General features: G+C 42.1%; 1 protein-coding gene across 3 annotated transcripts in view; it reads left to right on the top strand.

Moving 5' to 3' along the window:
• LOC127425136 (DNA topoisomerase 2-beta-like) overlaps positions 1–27370 on the top strand; it is a 79212-nt gene that overhangs the window by 17138 nt on the left and 34704 nt on the right. For all 3 annotated transcript variants that reach the window (XM_051670810.1, XM_051670811.1, XM_051670809.1), the window contains exons 5-12: positions 1414–1559; positions 8422–8519; positions 8675–8887; positions 10433–10606; positions 10838–10939; positions 11067–11204; positions 13467–13605; positions 13902–14059. In XM_051670810.1, the coding sequence (XP_051526770.1) occupies positions 1414–1559; positions 8422–8519; positions 8675–8887; positions 10433–10606; positions 10838–10939; positions 11067–11204; positions 13467–13605; positions 13902–14059 (1168 nt within the window). The remainder of the gene's footprint in view (positions 1–1413; positions 1560–8421; positions 8520–8674; positions 8888–10432; positions 10607–10837; positions 10940–11066; positions 11205–13466; positions 13606–13901; positions 14060–27370) is intronic.

Here is a 27370-nt window from a genome sequence, read left to right as displayed (position 1 = left end):
CGAGAGGTTAAGTAGCCGAATTCAGCCTTGTGTGACGGTGGCAGGTCGAGTGATATCCGAGTGAGAGCCGTGGCAGGTGAAGTGAGAGCCGAGGCAGGTGGAGTGAGAGCTTTCCCTGTCACGGAAAGATTTTACCCCTACTGCGCTGACAAGCCACGCCTGAGGAAAGCCAGTAATTTGTGTCTTGTCTTCTTTTCTCCTGATTTCTCAGGTATGTTCTATGTCAAAGTTGTAAAATGCAACATTTCTCATGTCAAAACGTTAATCTTCATCTTTGGGTTTCATGTCAAAGAATTGTTTAGTTTAAAAGATATGTCAGATTATTTTTTAAGTTTGAGTTTCCCGTTGTAATGAGTGTAACAGAGCAATTGTAACGGTCATTCAATGCAAGTGAATGGGACATAATGGCGCCCGCCCCTTAGCCAATGTATTTTGAGATTATTTTCAGCTCAGTTTTTGTGTTTAAATAGTGAAACGGCTCCACATATGTCTTGTAATATATATGATTTTATTTTATTTAATTCACGTTTGATTTAAGTTTTCAGTGGTTACGTTTATAGTGTTTAATGTCAGATTTGAATACTAACTGTTGTACAGTGACGTCAAACATTACAGAGTTTTACATACATCAAGCACAGTTATATTTCAGCATTGTTCACAGAAGAAAACCCTAAAAATGGCTAACTTTGTGGGTCATCATTTAATATTAAAGCATTTGAGGGAATTATATGGTGATCTGTTACCAGAGGTAGAATGGTGAAGTTGTAAAGAAAGTGATATTACAGAGTGATATATCTGTTGAACATGCTTTTATTATTAAGAAGACATATTTTTCACATTAAGAGGATAAAATAAATAAATGAGTTTAATAAAGACGCTGAAATCCTCACCTGAGGAAAGCTACTAATTTGTGTCTTGTCTTCTTTTCTCCTGATTTCTCAGGCACTCAGGTCCTATGCCTGGGATCTGTAGCATTCATGCTTTCCTTGTGTTTTCAGACTTTTTCACAGTTTATTATCATACAGTAACACAATGACATAGTGATTGATGTATGTTGTCATAAAATCAGAGACCCTGCCCTTGAAATCTGAACCCAAGTAATCACAGGAGACGCATTTAAGCGACCAGGTGTAAACAGCAATAGGTGTCACCTGACCACATGTGATCGGATCACCCCAGACGCATCCTAATACGAGGTGTAAACTGGGCCTAATTGTCTTACATTTGTGTATGTCTCTCTCACTGCGATTCCCTTCTTTTTTATAAGACAGTTTTCCTATTGAGGGGGTTTGAAATATAGATTTTTATAATAATGTTGAAATGACCTGATGTTTGAGTCATTGATTGACATTTGTATATTTATCTGTCTCTCTGTATTTTGTTAGGCTAACCTTTCTTTCCCCATTCTGACAGGGAGTCAAACACTATCTCAGTGTGGAATAATGGGAAGGGGATTCCAGTGGTGGAACACAAAGATGAGAAGATGTACGTGCCGGCACTGATCTTTGGACATCTCCTCACTTCCAGCAACTATAATGACAATGAGAAGAAAGTCACAGGTAATGCAAACATATATTAAAGTTTCATGAAACCCTGCTTGTTCAGCACCAGTCGTTCACACCTCAGACTTAAAAAAAGGCTCAAGAAATGGGTTTGAAAAGATGTAAAAATGTGGGTGGGTAGTAGGGTTGTAACGGTTCAAAATTCTCACGGTTCGGTTTGTATCACGGTTTTAGGGTCACGGTTCCGGTACAGTTCAGTATGTGCTATGTTCAGGAAAAAATATATTACTGCCAAATCCATAGTAAGAGTACTCTATTTGGTAAACACTTCAACAGGTTTGCCCTTAATAAAAATCATGGTTTTACTTCTACAGTAACCATAGTTTAATCATGGTATTTGTAGTAAAATCATTTTAACCACAAAATCAACATGGTTACTGTCACAGTTACAATATATAGTAAAATCATGGATACTATATAAAACTACAGTATTGCGGTTGTAAAACCATGGTTATGTATATCATAATCATGATTTCTGCTAAGTAAACCATGGTGACAGCAGCATTGTTATTACAGTCATGGTTACTACAATAGTACTATAGTAAAACCATGGTTAATTTTCATTAGGGTCCTTAACTAAAAAACCCTTTTCTCTTACTACTTAATCAACATTTTAACATAATACCTGCACTATTACATACGTAACAACAAAGTGCATTTTAAACGCAACTCAACATATATTTAACATTCGGAAGCTGTAGCCTACATCACTACTGAAGGAATAACCTATTAAAATGGTTATGAGAAGGGATGTTGTAACACGGCTTGAGTGTTTTAATTATATGCTGATATCCCACATCTTCATCAATGGAAAAGGGCAACATACCATTGGCAATGAACAGCCCAAGCGCTTTAGTTGTTGTTTCATATCTGTCAGAATTAGCACTGAGTGCTTGCTTAAAAACAGAAGGGAGTTTGTGCAGTTTCGGCTCACCTGCGGCTTTGTGCGCGCTTTGCGCTATCCTGCGTAAATGATTAATCATATTGATGTATTACCAGTATACAACACTCACGTTAAGCGATGTTTGCAAACAGTGCCTGTTTTGTAAATGTTTTTTGACCCTTGCTGTTGCAATTGACTGCAAAAAGAAAATGTTCCCAAACAGGAGACTTGAATAACACAGGGGCTTCTCTTTCAGAGGCTCGTTTTCTCCGCTTGCCATTTTCAACTACACACAACGCGTGCGGAACTGTGATGTCATCAAGTTGACCCATGTGAAAAACAGGCAGAGCGTATCCATTTACAGATCCATTCAGGGGTATTAGCTGTGGTTGGAACTGCGCTTGTCTTTTTGACATTTTATTTTCTTCGCCAAACCTTGTGCTTCAGATGCTTCATTAAACTTGAGGTGAACTGCGGTGCCAATGCTTACCAAACTGTGGGTAGCGAACCGTATGGTTTGGTTTTTTACCGTGAACCATTATACCCCTAGGGGGTAGTGGGGGGGGGTGTCAAGCACAGCAACTCACTCACTCACTTCCACAACACATTCACGTTAGAAATGGCTGAACATAAAAATGTGAGTGGGTATGAACGTATGAAGATTGAAGATGATAGAAAAGTTTGCAAATCAAAGATTTGGGTGTTCTGTTCAGACTTTTGAGAATGAAGTAAGAGCAGGCATTGCCACAAAAACCAAGACTGCTTAGAGACCTAAAATAAATTCTTAGATATTTATTCTTACAAGGAATGTTTCGGGTTTAATACAAACTCTATTGAGAGTGTTTGTGGCATGATGTTGATTACCTTTAGACTCATCCCTCTTTAAAAAAAAAGAAAAAAAGAATCCTGTACAGGAAGGAATATAACGAAAGTAAACGGGTCCAATACACTAAACATTAACTACACACTGTTTCAAAAGTATAGCCATAATACTTAAACATTATATGTGTTAACATGACTCCAGTGTGATAAAATCACTTACTAGCCTTGTCTGTGTAATATTATACAGTATTCCAACTTCGTTGTCATGATGACGTAACGCCGGTAAACCCTCTAGGCCTAAATCCGGTAACTTTCGCACAATGTAGAGTTCACATGACTTTGAGTTTTCGATTTTCATCATTGTCTTCTCTTTTTTTAATAAGCTGTCGTTTTATCCTGTCCATAATCAGACTTAGGTGATGGAATATGTGTATTTAAACAAACAACTGCTTCATGTTTGGAGCGCTTGAGTAGCAGAACTGTTCTTCTCCGCCACAATCTGCATCCTATTACAGTACAGGTGCATCTCAATAAATTAGAATGTCATGGAAAATTTCATTTATTTCAGTAATTCAGCTCAAATTGTGAAACTCGTGTATTAAATAAATTCAGTGCACACAGACTGAAGTAATTTAAGTCTTTGGTTCTTTTAATTGTGACGATTTTGGCTCACATTTAACAAAAACCCACCAATTCACTATCTCAAAAAATTAGAATACATCATAAGACCAATAAAAAAAACATTTTTAGTGAATTGTTGGCCTTCTGGAAAGTATGTTAATTTACTGTATATGTACTCAATACTTGGTAGGGGCTCCTTTTGCTTTAATTACTGCCTCAATTTGGCGTGGCATGGAGGTGATCAGTTTGTGGCACTGCTGAGGTGGTATGGAAGCCCAGGTTTCTTTGACAGTGGCCTTCAGCTCATCTGCATTTTTTGGTCTCTTGTTTCTCATTTTCCTCTTGACAATACTCCATAGATTCTCTATGGGGTTCAGGTCTGGTGAGTTTGCTGGCCAGTCAAGCACACCAACACCATGGTCATTTAACCAACTTTTGGTGCTTTTGGCAGTGTGGGCAGGTGCCAAATCCTGCTGGAAAATGAAATCAGCATCTTTAAAAAGCTGGTCAGCAGAAGAAAGCATGAAGTGCTCCAAAATTTCTTGGTAAACGGGTGCAGTGACTTTGGTTTTAAAAAAACACAATGGACCAACACCAGCAGATGACATTGCACCCCAAATCATCACAGACTGTGGAAACTTAACACTGGACTTCAAGCAACTTGGGCTATGAGCTTCTCCACCCTTCCTCCAGACTCTAGGACCTTGGTTTCCAAATGAAATACAAAACTTGCTCTCATCTGAAAAGAGGACTTTGGAACACTGGGCAACAGTCCAGTTCTTCTTCTCCTTAGCCCAGGTAAGATGCCTCTGACGTTGTCTGTGGTTCAGGAGTGGCTTAACAAGAGGAATACGACAACTGTAGCCAAATTCCTTGACACGTCTGTGTGTGGTGGCTCTTGATGCCTTGACCCCAGCTTCAGTCCATTCCTTGTGAAGTTCACCCAAATTCTTGAATCGAATTTGACAATCATAAGGCTGCGGTTCTCTCGGTTGGTTGTGCATCTTTTTCTTCCACACGTTTTCCTTCCACTCAACTTTCTGTTAACATGCTTGGATACAGCACTCTGTGAACAGCCAGCTTCTTTGGCAATGAATGTTTGTGGCTTACCCTCCTTGTGAAGGGTGTCAATGATTGTCTTCTGGACAACTGTCAGATCAGCAGTCTTCCCCATGATTGTGTAGCCTAGTGAACCAAACTGAGAGACCATTTTGAAGGCTCAGGAAACCTTTGCAGGTGTTTTGAGTTGATTAGCTGATTGGCATGTCACCATATTCTAATTTTTTGAGATGGTGAATTGGTGGGTTTTTGTTAAATGTGAGCCAAAATCATCACAATTAAAAGAACCAAAGACTTAAACTACTTCAGTCTGTGTGCATTGAATTTATTTAATACACAAGTTTCACAATTTGAGTTGAATTACTGAAATAAATGAATTTTTCCACGACATTCTAATTTATTGAGATGCACCTGTATATAGTAGGGTTGTCACGATACCATAATCATATCTTACGATACTATACCAGCTAAAGTATCACGATACCAAGTAGTATCGTAATACCACACAATGTTAATTCTTAAGGCAGTTTGTAAAGGCAAAGGTGGTTCTTATAAACTAGCCATTCCACTTGTTGCTCCAGAAGTGGTGAAAATAACTGATGGATTAACAGAGAGAAGGCTCAAATGGACTAACGTGTTACCTAATACATTCTTAGTTTGATGTAAAAACAATAAAAAAACAAAACAAAAAAAACAACCTTCGCCTCATCAAAACAGCCAGTTCAAACGGCAACGGCTTTAAACTTTTGTTCCATTATTTCTGTGATTATTTGAATGTTGGTAACATATGAATAAAGATATTATAATGTTGAAAAGACTATTTTGAGGAGCTATTTCATTATTACAACCGCTTCCGCCACTCTCTCCTGGTAAACAGTAGTGCGGATGCAGATTACACACACACCGGTTTGATCACATGGCTCAGGGACATGATAAAATCGATCTAATCATAAGTGCGAAGATACCACCACCATGCATTTATAATTGGAAAAAATTAAAGGAGTGCAGTGTTCCATTTTTCAGAGGAACGGTTAATCTGTAAATGTTGAGATAAAGCATTTAGGTTAAATGAAGTGGCACTAACCTGTGTGAGTTCTGCAGAAGCAGTGGGATGTGTCTGAAGGTGTTTAATAAGGTTTCTGGTGTTTCCCCCTTTGGCTTGAAATCTTTGTAGACGTTCACGGCAGATAGGTTTTCTTGGTCTTATCTGCAAAACCCAAAATAATTCAAAATATCATTGCAGGAATTGTGTTTTAAAAAGCTTCTCACTCTCCAAAGTTTACTTAAATCCATATTATCCATAAGGAGACACAACTGCCAAATTAACATACATTTGTGTTTGAAGCATGGGAAAACTTCACATTGAAAAATAAACAATACGATATAAGGGCCAAATTCTAAACAGCATTTTGCGCTCTTAAAGGGCACTGCGTGAAGGGGACGCCACTCAAAAAGACTATATTTATAATGTTGCTGCAGACATAGGTCTGATTCAAATGAAGGTTTTAGCGAAAATAATATTTACTACCGCACATACAACATAACTTACGGTACACTGCCAGTATTTTGAAGCTTAAATAGTATCCAGCAATATTAACAAAGATAGCACATTCATAAGAAGTAGGTAGTGTAAATTGGCTGTATGCAGTGAATTATAAGAATAGAAATATGGGCTTACATTCTTTTGTGCATTAACTGTGTCCTCGTTGAAGGCTTCTATGACAGTGGCACGTTCCTTTTATACGCATGGAAAATGTGGTTCTTGTCAGGATTTGATTTACACTCTGTTAAATTATAGAGATTGTATTTTTAATCATTTTCATCTACTGAAACAAAAATCAAGGCTAGTACTAATAGTGATTGTATCGGCACACACTTCACTTCTACCGGTCGACATAGATTTTGAAAAATTTAATTCATTTATTGAAACACGAACACATTTAAACAAAAATTATTTCCAAATTCAAATTACACTTCAAATGAAATGAAAATATAATAAAAATAACAAAGTGGTAACAAAAATCTCTCCAAATCTAAACATTTTGCTCTTTCCAACTTCTTCCACCTGCCCCTTTTGCAGTGACATAAACATCACTCTAAGACAACAGGTGGAAAAATACCGATACAAATTAGATCATAAATGATCCCACCCACACCCACTTGCACTTTGCGCAGGCACAAAATTGCGTTTAGAATTAGCGCTCTCACAAAAATTAAATAAGACGTAGCACACGGTCGAATGCTGCACTTTGTGCACTAATGAAAACAGAGCCCGTACTCTCTAACCAATCACAACTCAGACTTTATGCATATACCTCACATTTTGTGACATTGTTCATGGGCCCCCATGGGAGAAATTCAAAGTATTAAAGTTATTTTAAATGTGACTTACTGTTATGAGTGTCACGGTATCGTATGCAACCGTGACTTTACTATCTGCAAAAAAATGGTAATCTGTCTGCAAATGTTGTCGTGAGGATTAGAGGTCTACACGGGCCTTATAATTAAATCTGACCCCGAGACCGTGTGACCGAGACCCGTCTCGAACGATAACATCAGATTTTAAGCCCAAACCCGAAATTGCTTACTGTATAATTTCATCTCCTAGGAAGTACTGTTGCAATAGATTATATATTATGTAAGCATATAGGCAACATTCGTAACAGTACTGAAATAGTAACCATTTTTAACAAGGCACAGCAGCCCCTTAGTACACTAGAGCAGAAGGGGAAAAAAGCATTGACTTACCGTTTATGCACTTAAACTTCATCTGGTGCAGAATAATCTGGAATAAAATGAAACACTGCAGCGCAAAGGATGAAACAGAGTACAGGTGTCTCAACATGCATTTTTGACAACTTAAAGTTCTTTTTAAATTGACATGGTTTTTAAAATATGACGGCCCTGTGCGAGACGCTGAAGAAAAAGCGAGACGTGGTGCAAATGTCAAAGACATTTGTCCAGCATGTGTTTAAACAATGGGAAAACAGAACAGAGGCGCACAATAACAAATTCTGGGTGAACAGCCCCTAATTCGTCCATTCGCGCATCTGTGAGTGAGAGCATGTGCACGAAACAAGTTCGGTAAGCCTTTTTATTTTTTTATTAATTACAAACACGAACCCGGCCCGAAACCCATCGGGTTTTCGGGTCCCGTCGGGTTGCAGACCTCTACTAAGGGTCTAGTTCGACTTCATCTAACTCTTAAAAATGATTTTCGTGGTGTAACCTAATTTTTCAGGTTGACTTAGATTAAATATGATTTTTTAAATTGAATAAAACCAGTTAATTTAGATGTTACTACATGAAGAACATGAAGATTTGTTTACAGAATTGTTTAGGTTATCTGACAAAACATTTTTACAGTGCACAAGATTGAAATGTTTCCAGATAAACAGCACTACAGCGACACTGGAGTGGTGAAGAATGAGTGTACACATGTACAACTTAACTCAACAATCTTTTACTCTCCAGGTGGCAGGAACGGTTATGGTGCTAAGCTCTGTAACATATTCAGTACAAAGTTTACAGTGGAGACGGCCTGCAAAGACTACAAACGCAACTTCAAACAGGTACAGACTTGCTTAACAGTATCAAGATTTGGAATATGATGAGGTTCTTATGATTGTGTTAAACAGATTAGATTGTTGGGCATCCTTCCTACAGACAAATATCTTGATGTCTTAAAGATTTACCTTGAGTTTGTCTTTGCTAATTTTTCCCACAGACGTGGCAGGAGAACATGACAAAGACCAGTGAGGCGAAGATCAAGTTCTTTGATGGAGAAGATTTCACATGTGTCGTGTTCCAGCCTGATCTGGCCAAATTCAAGATGGAGAAACTGGACAAGGACATCGTGGCTCTGTTGACCCGCAGGGCGTATGATGTGGCAGGCTCATGTAGGGGTGTTAAAGTCATGCTTAATGGAAAGAAACTGCCTGTAAGTCTCCTGTCACTCATTTCTATTCATCAAAAGCTAATTATTCATGAGAACAGTGTGTAGGGCCCTATGATTTCTGCGTTGCGGAAAACACGGACAGAGGAATCCAGTCCTAAAAACTGAATTTATATAGAATGCGGAATGTCACAGAAATTGAAATATTTGAGATAAAATTTATGTATAAATGTACAATTAATCAAATTAAAATCGTGATATGTCCTAGTGGGATGATTAAACCACAAAAGGATGAGATTGAATTAAACAAATAGCCTATATGACCTTGCTGAGCTGCGTGCTTCATCCGTAAGTGAAAGTGAGAAGCCATTGCTTACACAATAACCACATAATTATTTGTATTAATGACATAGAGCAGAGCACCTTTTTACTGTATAAGCACACTAGCACATGCACACTATATATTCATATAATTAAATCGTCTTAACATTTTGCGGTTTAATAAGCACATTAAACCATATAGCAGACTGCTTTTCCAGAGGTGAGAAGTCATCAATAACATCCGGTTTAAGGGGCCTGGATAACTCAGCGAGTATTGACGCTGACTACCACCCCTGGAGTCACGAATTCGAATCTAGGCCATGCTGAGTGACTCCAGCCAGGTCTCCTAAGCAACCAAATTGGCCCGGTTGCTAGGGAGGGTAGAGTCACATGGAGTACCCTCCTCGTGGACGCTATAATGTGTGGTTCTCGCTCTTGGTGGGGCACGTGGTGAGTTGTGCGTGGATGCAGCGGAGAATAGTGTGGACCTCCATACGCGCTACGTCTCCACGGTAATGAGCTCAACAAGCCACGTGATAAGATACGCGGATTGATGGTCACAGATGTGGAGGCAACTGAGATTCGTCCTCCACCACCCGGATTGAGGCGAGTCACTACGCCACCACGAGGACTTAGAGCGCACTGGGAATTGGGCATCCCAAATTGGGGAGAAAAAACAAAAAACATCCGGTTTTCTGCCAGAACGTCAAAATAAAAGCTCCATTTAACTAGACACCTGAAACTGAAAAATGCGACAGAAGTATATTACTTCTGATCGAAATCTAATAATCAATATAGAAGTAATAATAATGATAATAATAATAAAATATCAATAATAATTACTTTATATTTAAGCAATATCTCAAGCAAGAGTTTAATTTTTACTTTCATTAATACTATGATTCTCTACTGTGCAGCACTGTATTTGACAAAATAAGTAAATACCTAAATTTTGGGTTTTGGATTGTGCTGTGAGGATCAGTATAGAAGCTCTTCATTTGATAAAAATAATGCAGTGGTATGTTGTTTTGTTTTCATTTGATTAAAACTCTATAAATTAATTTGATTAGACAGTTTTTTTAAATTATAAAATGTAATTCAACTTTAAAACTCGGAATTCAGAGAAAATAAAATGGAAAACACGGAATTTGGGAAAAAATAATGCGGAATTTGGAGAAAAATAAAACGGATTTCATTGGGCCTTAAGTGTGATGAAACTAATAGATGTAGACAGACTGTGAGAGCATGTGTTTTTGTCCTATGCTGCAGGTGAATGGTTTCCGCAGTTATGTGGATCTGTATGTGAAGGATAAGCTGGATGAGACAGGTGTTGCTCTGAAGGTGGTGAATGAGACGGTGAATGAGCGCTGGGAAGTGTGTCTCACTATGAGTGAGAAGGGTTTTCAGCAGATCAGCTTTGTCAACAGCATCGCTACCACTAAGGTCTCTCAAACACACTCTTGTTTATCCAGCAGCACAGCTGCAGTCAAACACACAATGCCTCAAATATTCAAGAAAAAAAGCTGAATGTAAATTTAAATAGATGTTTTTGTGATAACTCTGTAATAGCTTCAGCGTTTGTTATACAAACATTTCCTCCCTCTGCTCTGGTGTTAAGATGCATGTTATAAATGTCAAAGGTGTGTTATACTCAAGAGTTGTTTGTTTTCTCAGGGCGGCAGACATGTTGATTATGTCGTGGACCAAATAGTGGCAAAGTTAATTGAAGTGGTAAAGAAGAAGAACAAAGCTGGAGTCTCCGTTAAACCATTCCAGGTAAGCGTTCACTTCTTAACACATTCATCTGTTAGAATATCTATCAGATTAAATCAGAGATTTTATGTGCTGTGCACATTTCAAGTGAAGTTCATTTATTAGGGAACATTTTTCTTTAATTTTCCAGGTTAAGAACCATGTGTGGGTGTTTGTGAATGCTCTCATCGAGAACCCAACCTTTGATTCCCAGACCAAGGAGAACATGACTCTGCAGACCAAAAGCTTTGGCTCCAAATGCGCTCTCTCTGAGAAATTCATCAGAGCGGTAAGCTTGCTAAAGTTATGTTACAGAACAATTATCTGTAAAGCTGCTTTGAAACAATGTGTGTTGTGAAAAGCGCTATGCAAATAAAAATGACTTAACTTGACTCTATTCCTCCACTGTTGTCTGGTAGTAATCCGAGCGATAATGGATTGAGAGAACATTCTGGATAACTTCAAAGAAACTTGCGCACTGACTGACAACGCATTTTGCCAGTGTCAGCTCAACTCGCTCATAGCACACTCAAAACGGGCATTTGTTGCCACCTCTTTGCTCAAAAAAAGCTGCTCTTACACATCTGCTCTGGTCTTACACGTTAGTTTGGAATGCCGTGAACACAAGTGGAGTGATACAAAAAATAAAGTGACTTTTGATCATACTTGTTTACATTTTGTAAGTATTAGGGGCATAGCATCCATTATAATGGCTTACACCTTGTCCTAACTAGCGACACGCAATCTATCTGTCCACACCAGGCACGATGCGACACAGCGATAGTCATACACTAAAATGAGGATAATTGACAATAAAATGTAGAAAACAGAGCAATCACAGATGAAACAGACTGTTTATTGAACGCAACTCTTTTTCTCACTGAAGCTCCGAATGGGCATTCACTTTCTACGGCAAACCCCGAGGGAATAAATACACAATCACATACATACACAGGGCAGAGTTACTTTATGAATTGTATGTGTGTTTCCCCTAAGCTTTTTTGCAGCAGCGGTGCTGTTGTGTGCACGTCCACAAGCCCACAACGCCGGACCCGTATTAACGCATGTTGATCGAAGAATAGATTAAAACGGGTGTCAAACTCAATTTCAGCCTGTGCCACATCAAGGTTTATTTGTGCTCTTGAAGGACCGGTTGAAAATGTGGCATCAGCATCTGCTTTGGTAGCACCCATGCAATTATCAATAATATTACATGATATGTGCATTGAAATGCACATTTGACAGTACAGCATTGATTTTGAGGTTGGGATGCAGATGAAAAGTATGATAATAACAACAGTAACATTTGTGGGGAAAAAATTAACACCTAATTTTTTATGTGGCTAAATTGAAATATTCTGACAGTGTGACTAAGTTGGGTCTACTTTACAGATTCCTTTCATCAGGCTCCCACTGATTAAACTAAATTTATCTCTTGGAATTTCTGAAGGCAAACAAAACAACATACATTTTCCAATCAGAGAGTGCTTTCACACTAGCACTTTTGGTGCACACCTGGGTTTGAATGATGTCGAAGTTCGGTTCGTTTGGATAATGTGAATGCTGTTTTCCGAACTCGGGTGCACACCCGTGTACCACACCCGAGTCCGCTTGAAAAGGTGGTCTGGGGTACAGTTCATGTGAACACCGGTACGGTTCGCAGCTGATATGAACGCAACCGTACCAAATCGCGGAAGTGAACCGCTTGTGATGATGAATAATTAACTTATTTTTTAGGCTCCCGATCGCAAATATTATAGTATAATGCATTTCTCACACCTGCTTGTGTCCAAATAAATCCCCTTCAGAGAGAGCTCACATTCTTCACATCTCTTGCAATGCATCCGTGGGTTCGCAGCAGACAAAAGCTAATATTCATCACATCATTGCACATTCAATGCATCTGTGGCAGACAAACAGAAGTGTCATTCTGTGCATGTAAAGTTTTGGTGGTAAATCCGAAGAGATGAGTACTTTAATAACACAGCAAAGCTGATGTCTTCTTGAGTTGTTGCCTATTTACAGTGCGTCGCATCATCGCACATTGTGTACTCACGTTGATGACGCAGTCGGAACACGGTTCGGACTGAAATAATATGATGTGAACTGAGACCAGCGGGAGCAGGGGGAGGGGGGAGAAAACGAACCCGGGTGCGGTCCATGCGATTGAAAGCACCCTTAGAGACAATGATGTGCCGCTAATCCCTGCCCATTGTGTTTGTATGGATTACATTTGAAATTAAATGTTTTCAGTTGAACCTTTTATCAAACAATGGTGTGGTTTTGTTTTTTACAAATTTGCGATTATGTGATTTTGGTGCCATTTTCTGAATGGAAGGCTAAATGTTTGGGCATGGAAATTAGCTTTCAAGTCATGGAAAGTCATGGAAAAGTCATGGAAATTCATTGGTTGAAAAGAGTGGGAACCCTGTACTTAGAGTCACTCTCATTATGTCAGTTTAAGAGCTTCTATTATTATTGTTATTAGATGTATAATAACATGCGTTAACCCTTGGGTTGTGATTCTGAAAAGTAATTTGTCCCGTCACAGGCTACAAACTGTGGTATTGTGGAGAGCATCCTGAACTGGGTGAAGTTTAAAGCTCAGACGCAACTGAATAAGAAATGCTCCTCTGTCAAACACAGCAAGATTAAAGGAATCCCCAAACTAGATGACGCCAATGATGCTGGTGAGTCCATGACACCTAAACTGCTCTGACAGTCTGTCAGCACAGTCATGGTGTGCTCTCTCATACAGTGTTCTTGGGTGTTTGTAACTGAGAACAGCTAAATTATCAGCTGATTTTGCAGTAAATACTTATTTTCTGCTGTAATTGACATGATCTTGATGTATGGCAGTATTACTTGCATCTTTATTCAGCTGTTGGCCTTCTGTGTTTTCAAGATGTTAATGGCTGTACCGTGACTGTGTGCTGTTTGATCTCTTTGATCGATCTGTAAGTAACTCTTGCTCTGTATCTTGTAGGTGGGAAGCACTCTTCTGAGTGTACTCTGATCCTGACTGAGGGAGATTCAGCAAAGTCTCTGGCCGTGTCTGGATTAGGAGTGATCGGGAGAGATCGGTATGGAGTGTTTCCACTCAGGGGAAAAATCCTCAATGTGAGAGAGGCCACACATAAACAGGTGAGATTCGGTAAACCTCCATGCAGGGCCGACCCATTGGTTTGTGGGGCCCTAGGTGAAATCACGACAATGGGTCCCACCGGTACGAAAATTCTCATAATTTTAAAATGATTAAACCACTGCAAATGTGATGAGTGGATTTTTTTAAAGACAAACCACTAAAAATAAGCACGTGATAGCTCAGACAAGTAACATGTCCGAGAACTTTTTTTCACAACATGCAGGTGTTAGGTTAAAATGTACATGAAAGTACAAAGGTATGTATTTTAAATGCTATGACAAGTCAGCATTTCTTCACCATTTTCTTCATTTTTTAAAATTTTAATCACCTTTCAACTTTTTTTTTTAGAAGTGCAAATAAACTAGAGTCTCAGTTAATATGAGGTAATGGAAATGACAAATGTAATAATTACAGCTATACAAGATCAGAAAATGCTGTTAGATGAAGAAAGTATGTCACACCACAGGGCATTGCTGACAGTGCTTGAAATTTCATGTTAACTACCTACATAACTATGTGTAAATGTTTATTTACTCCAAAACAATCATGAAAACAAAATGTTGAACAGTATATATACAAAAAAAGAATGTTAAAACACCAGTTAAAATCAGGTAGCAATGTTGGAAAAAAATATAAATAAAATTACATATTTTAAATAGGGCTTATAAACACAACACCTAAAAATATAAATATAAATCTTAATATAAATATGTGGAAAGTATAAACACCTCTTAGAGCACAGATCTTTGCAGATAGGATCATTTGGTTATTTTGCAGATTATTTGTTCATATTTTCACTCTGCGTAAGTTTGTTGTGTCTTTACAGTATATTGTCAGTGTCTGAATTCCTTCCCCAGATTATTCTTGAGAAAATGCCATCCTTTAATCAAAGTAAGCCTCAAAGATTCAAATAGCCACAAAGTAATATGTTTCATGACTTATTTTCTGCATTTCTGTCAGGCGTGAGCATTATTCAGCAAGGTGTGTGATCTGTGTCTAACAATACTGTGATAAGAAGCTGCACTCCAGTTCCCAGTAATGCATTGTAGTATGAATAAATTATGCAAATGACTGCGTACTGCTCATAGCTTTGCTGTTTGTTGATTTTATTTACACTGCTGTTATTGTATTTGTTGTAACTTGCAGTTATTTGTAATTTTGTGATTATTCAGAACTTAATATGTTGTTTTGGTTGTCAGTATTATTGTGATTTGTATGTCAAATAATGATGTCCACGCATATTGCGCAGATACAATGTGCCTAATGAAATGTGCTTAAAGCTATAGGAAGTTTCAAAGTAAAAGTCGTTGTTGTTACATAATGTTATCATTTGTTTATTTGTAATTAATTTCATCACTGAGCCTCAACTGGCATGTTGGGGTCCCAGGCAGCCACCTATATCGCCTGTAGGATGGGCCAGCCCTACCTCCTGGAGACAATATGACCTTTAGAGATTTTTTAGAGCATACAGAATATGAGTGGATCTCAGAAAACCAGTCAAAAACACAAAATCGAAAGAAAAATAAGATAAATTATTAGTAGGGATGCTCCGATAGTCCGACCACTGGTGTCGGTCGATATTCACTTCCTCTGTCATCGGCGGTCTCATAATTTGGCTAATCACATCAACCCGTGTCACAAAAGACGCGGGGCTTTTTTTATAAAAAACAATTTTTATCCCCTTTTCTCCTAATTTGGAATGCCCAATTCCCACTACTTAGTAGGTCCTCGTGGTGGTGCGTTTACTCACCTCAATCCGGGTGGCGGAGGACAAGTCTCAGCCTCCGCTTCTGTGACCGTCAATCCGCGCATCTTATCACGTGGCTCGTTGTGCATGACACCATGGAGACTTCGCATGTGGAGGCTAATGCTACTCTCCGCGATCCACGCACAACCAATTTGGTTGCTAAGGAGACCTGGTTGGAGTCACTCAGCACACCCTGGATTCGAACTCGTGACTCCAGGGGTGGTAGTCAGCATCAATACTCGCTGAGCTACCCAGGCGCCCAAAAGTGGGGCTTTGTTTAAGACTTCAGCATCACTGAATTCTGCACTCTGCAGTTAAGTGCATTGCAGTGTAAGAGGTATAACGAAAATGAAAAACTTGTGTACAGTACATACGTGACACGGCAAAGGGAAAGCAGCATCGTCTTTATTTTTGTCCACTGCGGTGGCTGGCATACAGTAGGTGTCATAATAATAAAGCGTGCTACGAGATGAGGTACAATCACTTAGAGGTCGACCAATAGTGGATTTTACCAATACCGACAACTAAGTTGGGCAGTACCTGCTGATAACCGATTAATCAACCGATAGTTTTTTAAATTGATACTGAATGAAAAAATAACACTCAAAGTGAAATAGTGCTGAACTTTAATACAAAAATAAACAGTACTGACTGAACCATGAAAATGTATTGTGCTTTTTTAAATGAAATAAATATATAAATATTAATATATATGAACTAATATTTGAATTTTAAAGTCAGCTGTTTTTTAAATTGACATTGCTTCCTTAGTCCACAAGAGGGTGCAATAAATACGTAAGCCATTTAGCACCGTTATATTATTGCATAGAACATTCCTATCCTGGCTGTTAAAAAAAGAGCATTTCATTTTCAACTAATGTGCATAAAATAAATAGATAAAAAGTTTAAGTCGGACCATATTCTCAAATGTTAAGTCAAAAGCAAAATGAGGGGGGAAAATGCTTCAATAGACAGTTCACATGGTGTTATGCTTGCACGGATTCCTACTACTCTAGACTCAAGCTTCATAAAAACAGCAAAATACCACATTGTTTTTTATTCAGTACAGTTGTATATAGAGTAGCAATGTTCACAGATAGCAGTGGTATTCGGCTGGACTCGGTGGTGAAGCGGCTCAGACTACGAGCACAGGCCAGGGGCTGTTCAAACTAATGGAACACAATAGACTGGAACCGGACGCATGGATCTCGAGACACACATTTCCAAGTTGAACATCTTTCCTGACAAAGCATGTAAAAAACTCATTGCCTAATCTGAGAAATGCTTATAAGAGAGCAAGACGCAATGGCCAAGACCTCCTCCAACTGTAAGGGGCTGTTCACACCGAACACTTTTACGTTCATTTGTTCCCTGTCTGTCACTCACTCGACGTTGTGTCGATGTAGCGACACTAGGGGTTCGATCTTGAGAGCCCCAATCACCTTTGCTTAAAATAGAAAAGGCCAATGAAAATTGTCGAGTGGAATTTGCATGCCACTCTCCGCCCCGGACATACGGGTATAAAAAGAGATGGCGTGCATCACTCATTCAGATTTTTTCTTCGGAGCCGAATGTATGTGTGTGTGTGTGTTTGTCCTCACCTCTTGCTACGCTGCTGGATTTTTACGGCACATATCAACGGTCACCCTCGCACGGTTGAGTGCTGTGCTTCCCCTGGGCGCTTCGGCAGCCTGAATCTGCAGGTGCTAAAAGAGTATATTCAAGAAAGAGTATATTTTCCTTCTAAAAGAGCTTGCGCAAACACTTAGCATCTTTTTAAAGATGTCCTTCCGCATTTGCGATACTGGATGTGGCCGTTATCTCTCCCCTCCGGATACCCACGAAATCTACCTCGAGTGTCTGGGGCACCAGCTCGCCGAGGCGGCTTTTGTGGAAGGGTTGTGTTCTCATTGCGAGAACATGCCCATGAGAACGTTGCGGTCGCAGCTCACTTCCTTCTTCATGAAGTAAGGAGCCACCGCGGCTGCTCCCCAACCTGGTCCGTCCTGGGCTGACACTCAGCCGGCCGGGTCGGCAAGCACCGCGGGCTATCTGGATGTGGACATGGGAGCGTTTCTGCCGGCTCATACCCCCGCGGACCTCCCATCCCCCAGCACGCTCGTTCTGTCCGGACGAGCTGTCGAGCGATGCAGGCGGCCTCAGAGAAAAAGATCCTCCCGCAGGAAGTCAGCTCCACCTGCCTGTCAGCCAGCCCCCAAGAACCCCTGACAGGCTTCGAGGCGGTCCTGACATGGCCGACTACTCCTGACCGATCTGGCCCGGGGCATCTCTACAGCCCCATCATCGCCCCTGGGCCAGCGCGTGGTGAGTATAACATCGCCGAGTGCCCTCTGGGCCTCGGCACCCACATGGTCAATAAAAGAGCAGTTTCCTCATTCCCTGGGCCAGCGCACTCGCAACGGCCAGGTGCTGGAAGTCTTTCCGGTCAATCAGTTCAGTGGCATCCTCTCCACTACAATGCAGGGCGAAGGTGCCTCCGTCCTCCGGGCGGAAGTTGCCACCCTTCTGACGAAGGGAGCAATAGAGCCCGTCCCCGTAGCCGAGTTGCGCAAGGGCTTCTACAGAATTTATTCCTTGCTGCTTACAAGCGAAGCGTGACAGCTGTTTCACAAATCGCATGCCCGAAGCCTGAAGCCAAAGTGAGTCTGAGCTCCACCCCCTCAGGCCTTCAGAATTTCCACAGAATTGCTCAACAGTGCAAGTGAATGCGCATCTAATGTCAGATTCATCAGCCAATCAGATTGATTTATTTGTTTTTGGTGGGTGTGATCTTTAGGATATGTCCCGGTCGAGGCCTTCTAGCTGGCACTGAGTGACGCAATCACGCTTTAAGTGATGTACGTAATTTGAAAGCGAAGAGTGTGAGATCTTGCTGACGAATCGGCTGTCATCACTGCCTCATCACCATTGAGAAAGAGATCCTTATGGATTTAAAAACACGAGATGTTCTACATGACCATGTGATTGCTTAATTTATTAAACAGGAAAGGAGGACTGATTTTCACTTCAAGCAAATTGGTAAGTGCTTTTTGCATTGTTATAGCAACATCAGGAGTTTTCTAAGTGTAAATTAGGCTGCTTGAGCATTCAGTGTCAGATCAAGTTTTGAAAAGTAGTGCTGCGTTCCATTCAACTCGGAAAGTCGGATTTGACAACTTCCTACTAGGAAAAGTGCAATAGAATGCATCTTAAAGTCAGAATTACAACTTATAGGCTTGTGCAGAAATTCTCATCTCCGATTTCGCCGAGATGCAGCGGCATGATGTCACACAAACATGTCGACACTCAGGGAGATATATAAAGTAATAAACATTCACTTTATTAGGTAATATCGATAAATGGGTTTGTTCCCACATTACATGATATTAAAGCTTGTTTAACAAATGCCTGCAGAAACAGGTGTATAAAACATGGTAAATTATAATCTCTTTTGATAATCGTACACCTGAAGCACAAATGCTAGCGCTGCAGCATTGTTTATCAGTTGGGTTGCTAGGAGACATCTCTAATGAGAGTCAAACCCCTGCTAAGCTAACGGCAGTTCCAAATATCGGGGAATAGAATGCATTTATGGTCGGAGATATCAATTAGGAATATCCCACATCCAATTTGAATGGAACGCAGCATAACCGTGTACCCTGACGAAACGAAATTTATTGCAAACAACATTTAAATCGCAAATATTATTAGATAGATTTTTCCAGGTATTATAGACCTCCTTGGTAGATTCATATGAAAAATTATGATTTTTGATTGTCTGTTCGGGAGACGTTCATTTCACAAACAGTCATGCTGCAGTTAAAATTAGGCTTGCTTGAGCATTAAGTGTCATTTCAAGTTCTGGCTTTCGTGCGTGGATGTATTTTTAAAATGTCAATTGGTATTATTAGTTAGCTGCAACATAATGTATGATGCCCAAAGGCATAGGGTTTCTTATTCATTGTGAAACTGTGTTTTCTTAATGGCATGAATCATACTGAAGGCCTAGATTTTAAATGAATAGCGCATCACTGACCAAAGCGAATGATCCAGACAGAGAACAACAACCATGTAAGTGTTATTTGGAGTAAAATTTTATTTCACAACTCAAAGTAGTTAATGATATCAACGTTACTAACCTCGGACCATCGCTTCATGCCATCTACATACTCAGGTGAGGCACTTAAATTTTGACTCTTTGAAGTATCAGCACTATATAGCCATGTTTTTTGACAATTTCTACAATTGTAATACTTTACCTGCTATGAATATACACCGATGTGGGTGAAAACACTGGAGACCTGAAATTGAAAACTGGTGAATCATGGGACACTTCAGCGTTAAGGAAAAAGTTGGATATAGCTAGATCACTGACGCAACGGTAAACTGCCGTTGGTAAACTCTTTCTCTGCTCTCTTCTAATCTCTTCCATTAACAAGAGTGTGCGTGTGTTCCACTCATTAATGCTCCAGTGGGAACATGTGAAAGAGGAACTAATATTAAAAAACATTCAACACAATGAAAAGGCAGTGTCGGGATCCTGTGCCGTTTGGCTGAGTTGTCATGTGCTGACGCTCATGTGTTGCCTCCTCCGGCAATCGGCTCACTGACCCATTGGTGTGATTATTCCCACCTGTTTGTCATTTGTCAATGTGTATATCTGCCTCCCTTGTGCGGTCACTTGTCACTGGATGTTCCCCTTCGACTTCCTAGTCTCTGCCTGTCGTGCTGCTCAGTAGCAGCATTGTTTTTCAAGGAGTGACAGTCCGCTCTCGTATTAATCATTCCCTCTTTCTCTTCTGCCAGTCCAGATGTGTGCCTCATCTATTCCCCTCAGGACCTGTGGACCTGTTGGTGCTGGCTGTGCTTGGGATCATCTTGCTGCAGAGTGCTGTACCATCCTGTTGAGATTTCCCACAGTTTCCTGCGAGTTGAATTCGACGCCCAACTTGAGGACCTTATGGGATGTTTTTCTGTTAAACTGAGTTTCTGATTTTTTGTTCTTCAATAAACTTTATTACCTGAGTCCCGCTTCCGATTCATGACAGAAAATACAGCCAACATGGACTCAGCAGGTACAGATCCCATCAGCTTCATGCTCGCTGAGCAGGGAGAGCTAATGGAACGACATTCTGAGCTACTTGCGGGTTCCCATGAGGCTTGGAGGACCATTGTTTCCCAGCTCTCAGATCTTGCCACCCAGGTGAAGGATCTTCGTCTCACCTCTCCCACTTCAATAACCCGCCATCACTCCTATTACCCCCGTAGCAGCTGAATCATTCCCGGCGCCCATCAGAGAGCCTCACCTCAATCCTCCCACGCCATTTTCAGGAGAACCAAAGGGGTGTCGTGCTTTCATTTCCCAATGCTCCCTGGTGTTTTCCCTTCAACCTTCCTCATTTCCTTTGGAGGAGTCCAGGGTTGCCTACTTTATCTTTCAGAGTTGAGCAAAGTATTTGATCGTGCTCCTCATGGGAAGGAGGTGGCTCGGCGTCTGACCGAACTTTGGCAGGGTGGTGGGTCGGTGTCCGAGTACTCCATCAAATTCCAGACACTGGCAGCCTCCAGTGGATGGAATGAGAAGGCCCAATGGGATATTTTCTTCGGAGGTCTGTCGGAGGCTGTGAAGGATGACATCTATATGCTAGAGCTGCCCAACAACCTCGATGATCTCATCAGCTTGGCCATAAGAGTGGACCACCACTTGACACACCGCTGAGATCTTCGCTCATCTTCCCTACCTCCTGTCCATGATCCCTCACCTTCGTTTGCTGCCAGTATGGAGTTGGAGCCCATGCAGGTTGGATGCACCCCACTACCACAGCGAGAGAGGAAGCGGCAACGCTGCCTCGGGTTGTGCGCTTACTGTGGAGGTGGGGGACATATCACCTCAGTCTGCCTGGTAAAAGCCAGGTGCTCACTAGGGACCAGGGGATGACTGGTGAGCGCCACAATGTCTAGCTTGTCTCCTATGCTCCACACCTCTCTGCCTGCCATCATCATTTTGGGCCAGACTTCCCGACGGGTGACAGCACTCATTGATTCATGGGCGGAAGGTAATCTGTTGGACATGGAGCTTGCTGCCTGGTGGGGAATTGCTGTGGTTCCTTTTGAGCCACCCATCAGCATCTGCTCAATCAGTGGTTCCTTCCTGAGGCAGATTACTCAAGCCACGGTCCCTGTAAATTTGAGGATTTCAGGCAACCATGAGGAGGAGATTGTGTTTTATCTGCTGTGGATTGCTTCTAATCCTATTGTTTTGGGTCATCCATGGCTGATAAAGCATAATCCGCACATTAACTGGGCTGGTAATTCTGTTACAGAATGGGTTTTTTTTTTTGTTCATCTCATTGCTTGCTCGTCTCTCCCTCTGTCTTTGTGTTCCAGGGGGAGGAGGTCGATCTGTCAGGGGTCCCGACAATGTATCATGATCTTAGGGTTGTCTTCATGTAAGTCCCGGGTTGCTTCCCTGCCTCTGCACTGCCTTTATGACTGCGCTATTAATCTCCTCAATGGCACTTCTCCTTGTGGATGACTCTACTCTCTCTCCGTACCTGAGCGAGAGGCTATGGAGAGATACATCAATGAGTCGTCGGTATCATCTGCCCTTCCTCATCCCCAGCTGGGGCAGGACTCTTCTTTGTGAGCAAGAAAGACAGGTCTTTGCGACCTTGAATCGATTATCACCATTAAGAAAATCACCATTAAGAACAGTTACCCGTTGCCTTTGATGTCTTCGGCCTTCGAGTCGTTGCGAGGGGCAACCGTGTTCACAAAGTTAAATCTTTGTAAGGCTTACCATCTTGTGAGGATCAGAAAGGGGGATGAGTGGAAGACGGCATTCAATATGGCCACTGAGCATTTCGAGTATTTCGTGATGCCTTTTGGACTTACCAATGCGCCTGCCGTCTTCCAGGCACTTATCATTGACATGCTGCGTGACGATTAAACTGTTCGTCTTTGTGTACTTGGAGAACATCTTAATTTTTTGTCTCCAGGTACACACTGAGCACGTCAGGCGGGTGTTACAAAGGCTGCTGGAGAACCAACTCTTTGTGAAGTTGGAGAAATGTGCGCTCCATGCGTAGTCACTTCCGAACTTGGGGTACGTATATCTTGTCATCCGAGGGGGTGCGCATGGATTTGTCCAAGGTGAGAACTGTCACCAATTGGCCAACCCCAGATTCCCGCAGGGCGCTGCAGAGGTTTCTGGGGTTCGCCAATTTCTACCACCGTTTTATACATAATTATTGCCAGATAGCCACCCTTCTCACGAGTCTGACCTCCACCAACGTCAAGTTTGTATGGTCGGGGACCGGGGTAGCTCAGCGAGTATTGATGCTGACTACCACCCCTGGAGTCGCGAGTTCAAATCCAGGGCATGCTGAGTGACTCCAGCCAGGTCTCCTAAGCAGCCAAATTGGCCTGGTTGCTAGGGAGGGTAGAGTCACATGGGGTAACCTCCATGTGGTCGTGATTAGTGGTTCTCGCTCTCAGTGGGGCACGTGGTAAGTTGTGCGTGGATCGCGGAAAGTAGCATGAGCCTCCACATGCTGTGAATCTCCACGGTGTCATGCACGGCGAGCCACTTGATAAGTTATGTGGATTGACGTCTCAGAGGCGGAGGCAACTGAGACTTGTCCTCCACCACCCGGATTGAGGTGAGTTACCGCACCACCATGAGGACCTACTAAGTAGTGGGAATTGGGCATTCCAAATTGGGGAGAAAAAGGGGATTAAAAAAAAGCTTGTAAAAAAGTCTGAGTTTCTTAAAGCCAAATTTACTTCTGCCTCTATATTGAGTATGCCCGATCCGTCCCGTCAGTTCATGGTGGAAGTCAACGCTTCAGACGTGGGTGCTGTTCTCTCCCAACGCTTGCCCAAAGATGGCAAGATTCACCCCTGTGCCTTTTATTCGCACTGACTCTCTCCTGCAGAACAGAACTACGACATCGGCAACCATAAGCTGCTAGCCGTCAAGCTCACTTTGGAGGAGTAGTGTCATTGGTTGGAGGGGGCAGAGGTTCCTTTTATGGTATGGACTGACCATAAGAATTTAGAATACATCAAGACAGCCAAGAGATTAAATTCTTGCCAGGCTCATTGGGCTTTCTTTTTCGGTAGGTTTAACTTTACCTTATCCTACCGGCCGGGATCCAAGAACATCAAACCTGACTCGCTCTCTCATCTGTTTGAGACATCTGCCCACTCGAATTTGCAGGACACTGCGATTCTCTGGAACCGGGTGGTGGCTGCTGTGTCCTGGGAAATCGAGTCAGAGGTACAGAGAGTTCTTCAGGGAGTGACGGTCCCAGAGGGATATCCAGCGGGTCAGTGGTTTGTGCTGTGGTCAGTTTTCCCCTCAGTTTTGCAGTGAGGTCATTCCTCATCTGGGGATGAGGTGCACTGAGGCCGTTATTCAGCTGTGGTTCTGGTGGCCTGCGATGGGGCGAGACATCCGACTTTTTGAGTTTGGTTGTTCCGTCTGTGCTCATGGGAAACATTCTAACCGGCCCCTGGCGGGACTTTTAAAACCCCTAGCTGTCCCCTTGAGACCCTGGTTGCACATTGCGCTCGACTTTGTCATGGGGCTTCCTGAGTCCCATGGCAACATGGTTGTGCTGACAGTGGCGGACAGGTTCTCGAGGGTGGCCCATTTTATTCCGCTTCCAGGGCTTTCCTCAGCATGCGAGACAGCGATCACTGTCGTGGACCATGTTTTCCAGATACATGTCATTCCGGTTAATGTGGTCTCTAAACTATTAATAAACTATTACCTGCATCTGAGTCGCTCTTCCAATTAATGACAGGGAATGTAGTTAGGAATAAAATAATTTTGGGGAGAAAAAAGAGGAGAAGAGCCCATGGCTGGGCTAGCTTGTCCCCGAGATACAGGGGACCGTTCGATGCTCGTAGGAGTGTCGGGGGAGGTTACGTGACGGCCTGGTGCGCTGGCTATGAGGCACACAGTGGTCTGCCCATCTCGCACCGCCAGGCCATGTAACACAGTTCAGTCCTTGTGGCGTTTCATATAGGGATCCCTAGTGTCACTACATCGACACAGCGTCGAGTGAGTGACAGATAGGGAACGTCTTGGTTACTTTCGTAACCTCCGTTGGAGGTTACGAAATGAGACATTGTGTCCCTCTTGCCACAACACTGAATACCCGCTGAAATAGCCGGGATCTTGTCTCGGCTCCTCAGGACAAAATCTGAATGAGTGGTTGCGAGCCAGCTCCTTTTATACCCGTATGTCCGGGGGAGTGGCATACAAATTCCACTCGCCAATTCCCACTGGCCTTTTCTCAAAGATCAGAGGTGTTTGGGGCTCCCAAGAGTGACCCCTAGTGTCACTACATCGACACAACGTCTCATTCCCTCCATCAAGGAACGGAGGTTACAAAAGTAACCAAGACTTTATAATGTTCCGCATATGGTGAAACTCCGTTATCTCCTCCTTTTCTGTTATACGGTGCAGCGTTTATAGATTTGTATAATAACCTGTAACAGTTACTAATGTTTGGAATTGCGGAAATGCTTGAACCTGCTGTACTTTGATTTCACAGTGCAGGTGAACTGCTCTGAGAGCGCTGCCCTGCACGTGCACACACAGATCAGTGCATCACTAGATATTCTGAAGCACACACGGACCATGTTTATCTGTCTTTAATTGTAGTCTTTGCATAATTCCATATCACCATTTTGATGTTATTTTGATTAATTGTGCAACCCTGAAGGATCATGAAATCAGTCTACTGATGCTCTTTAGGAAACGTAATGGTCAAATAAAAGCGCATTAAAATCATTGCGATATTCATGATATTGCTTAATTTTATATCATCAACAGAATCATCAGGATTATGTTGTGAATATTCTGTATATCACCCAACCCTAGCGACAATAAATAAATGACCATATCTGTCACTGTTTAAATAAATAAATAACCATCTGTCAAGTTTAATCACACATATTGGTTATCAGTTTGACTTTAGTTTGACACTAAGCCTCGTTATTTATAGGGCTATTTATCCTAATGTAGAGAATATTTTTTAAGGCCTTTTAAGAACATTTTGGTGTTTGTTTATCTGATAAACATTTAACCAACCTACAGTATTTTTCTCAGCAAAAACTTGGCAACAACTATCGCATTACCAACAGGGAAATTAATTTAACAGTGACAGTGAGCAGAAAGCTTACATACAGTATAATGTCATGGTTACTTGTGTAACCTCCATTCCCTGATGGAGGGAACGAGACGTTGTGTCAATGTAGTGACACTAGGGGTCACTCTTGGGAGCCAGAGACACCTCTGGTCTTTGATAAAAGGCCAATGAAAATTGGTGAGTGGTATTTGCATGCCACTCCCCTGGACATACGGGTATAAAAGGAGCTGGTATGCAACCACTCATTCAGGTTTTATGCTGAGAAGCCGATATAAGGTCCGGCCATTTCAGCGGGTAGTTCAGCGTTGTGGCAGGAGGGACACAACGTCTCGTTCCCTCCATCAGGGAACGGAGGTTACACAAGTAACCATGACGTTCCCTATCTGTCACTCACTCGACGTTGTGTCGATGTAGTGACACTAGGGTTCCCTATACGAAACGCCACAATTGGCTGAACTGTGTTACGTGATCTGGCGGTGTGTGGTGGGCAGACTGCTGTGTGCCTCATAGCCAGCACACCAGGTTGACACGTAACCTCCCCCAACATATTTATGAGTGTCGAACGGCCCTTTTTGGGGATAAGTCGACTACCCAAAAGATAGAGACAGGCTTAACCCAGTCATGGCCTCTTTTCCCTTTCTTTTTTTCCACTCCCTTGAAAAGAAGGGGGATTATCCGACTGGGCCGCCAGGTCTAGTCGGGGGGTGTCCCTCCCAAGGGGAAGACACCGCGAAGACCACACCTCGCCTAAAGATAGGATATTTAATACGTCACATGGTCTTTCCAACCATGTGGAGAGTCTTCAAGGTAGATCCTGCCCAATGGGGGAGGAGTTACTACAAACATGGAGACTGGGGCAGAGGGGCTCTGCCCAAGGAAGACGCAGTTTGCCAACAGGGAAAAGAATTAGCGGAAGATATATAAATCACATGGGGTTAGCCTTACAGGGAACTGCCACATGCAGAGCACCTATGCCAGAACAGGGCTCTTAGTTAGCGCATGTACTGGGCCGGCAGCGAGTCTCTCCGAAAACTCGACTGCCACAGGGCTCGGAGGAAGTCAACCAGGAAACAAAGTTTGTGAACACTACTGGGAATTAATGGTGCACATCTTCAGCTCCAAGGGAGGTGGAAAGCACTATGTGCAAGCGATACACCCGGCCAGCTATACCAGGCTTATCCGCTTGTGTTGCGTGCCACTACCTGGGATGAAACCGGTTCCACCCGGAGGTTGTAGAACCTTGCACAGGTGTTGGGTGTTGCCTAGCCCACTGCTCTGCAAATGTCTGTTAGAGAGGCACCCCTTGCCAGGGCCCAGGGAGCCGCTCCACCCCTGTAGAATGGGCTTGTAGCCCTATTGGGGGCGGCATGTCCTAGGCAACTTATGCCAAAGTTATGGCG

This window comes from Myxocyprinus asiaticus, chromosome 34 (genome assembly GCF_019703515.2).
Source record: "Myxocyprinus asiaticus isolate MX2 ecotype Aquarium Trade chromosome 34, UBuf_Myxa_2, whole genome shotgun sequence".
Classification (NCBI taxonomy): domain Eukaryota; kingdom Metazoa; phylum Chordata; class Actinopteri; order Cypriniformes; family Catostomidae; genus Myxocyprinus; species Myxocyprinus asiaticus.
Note: the sequence above shows the minus strand (reverse complement) of the source record. Positions and strands in the feature narration are given on the sequence as shown.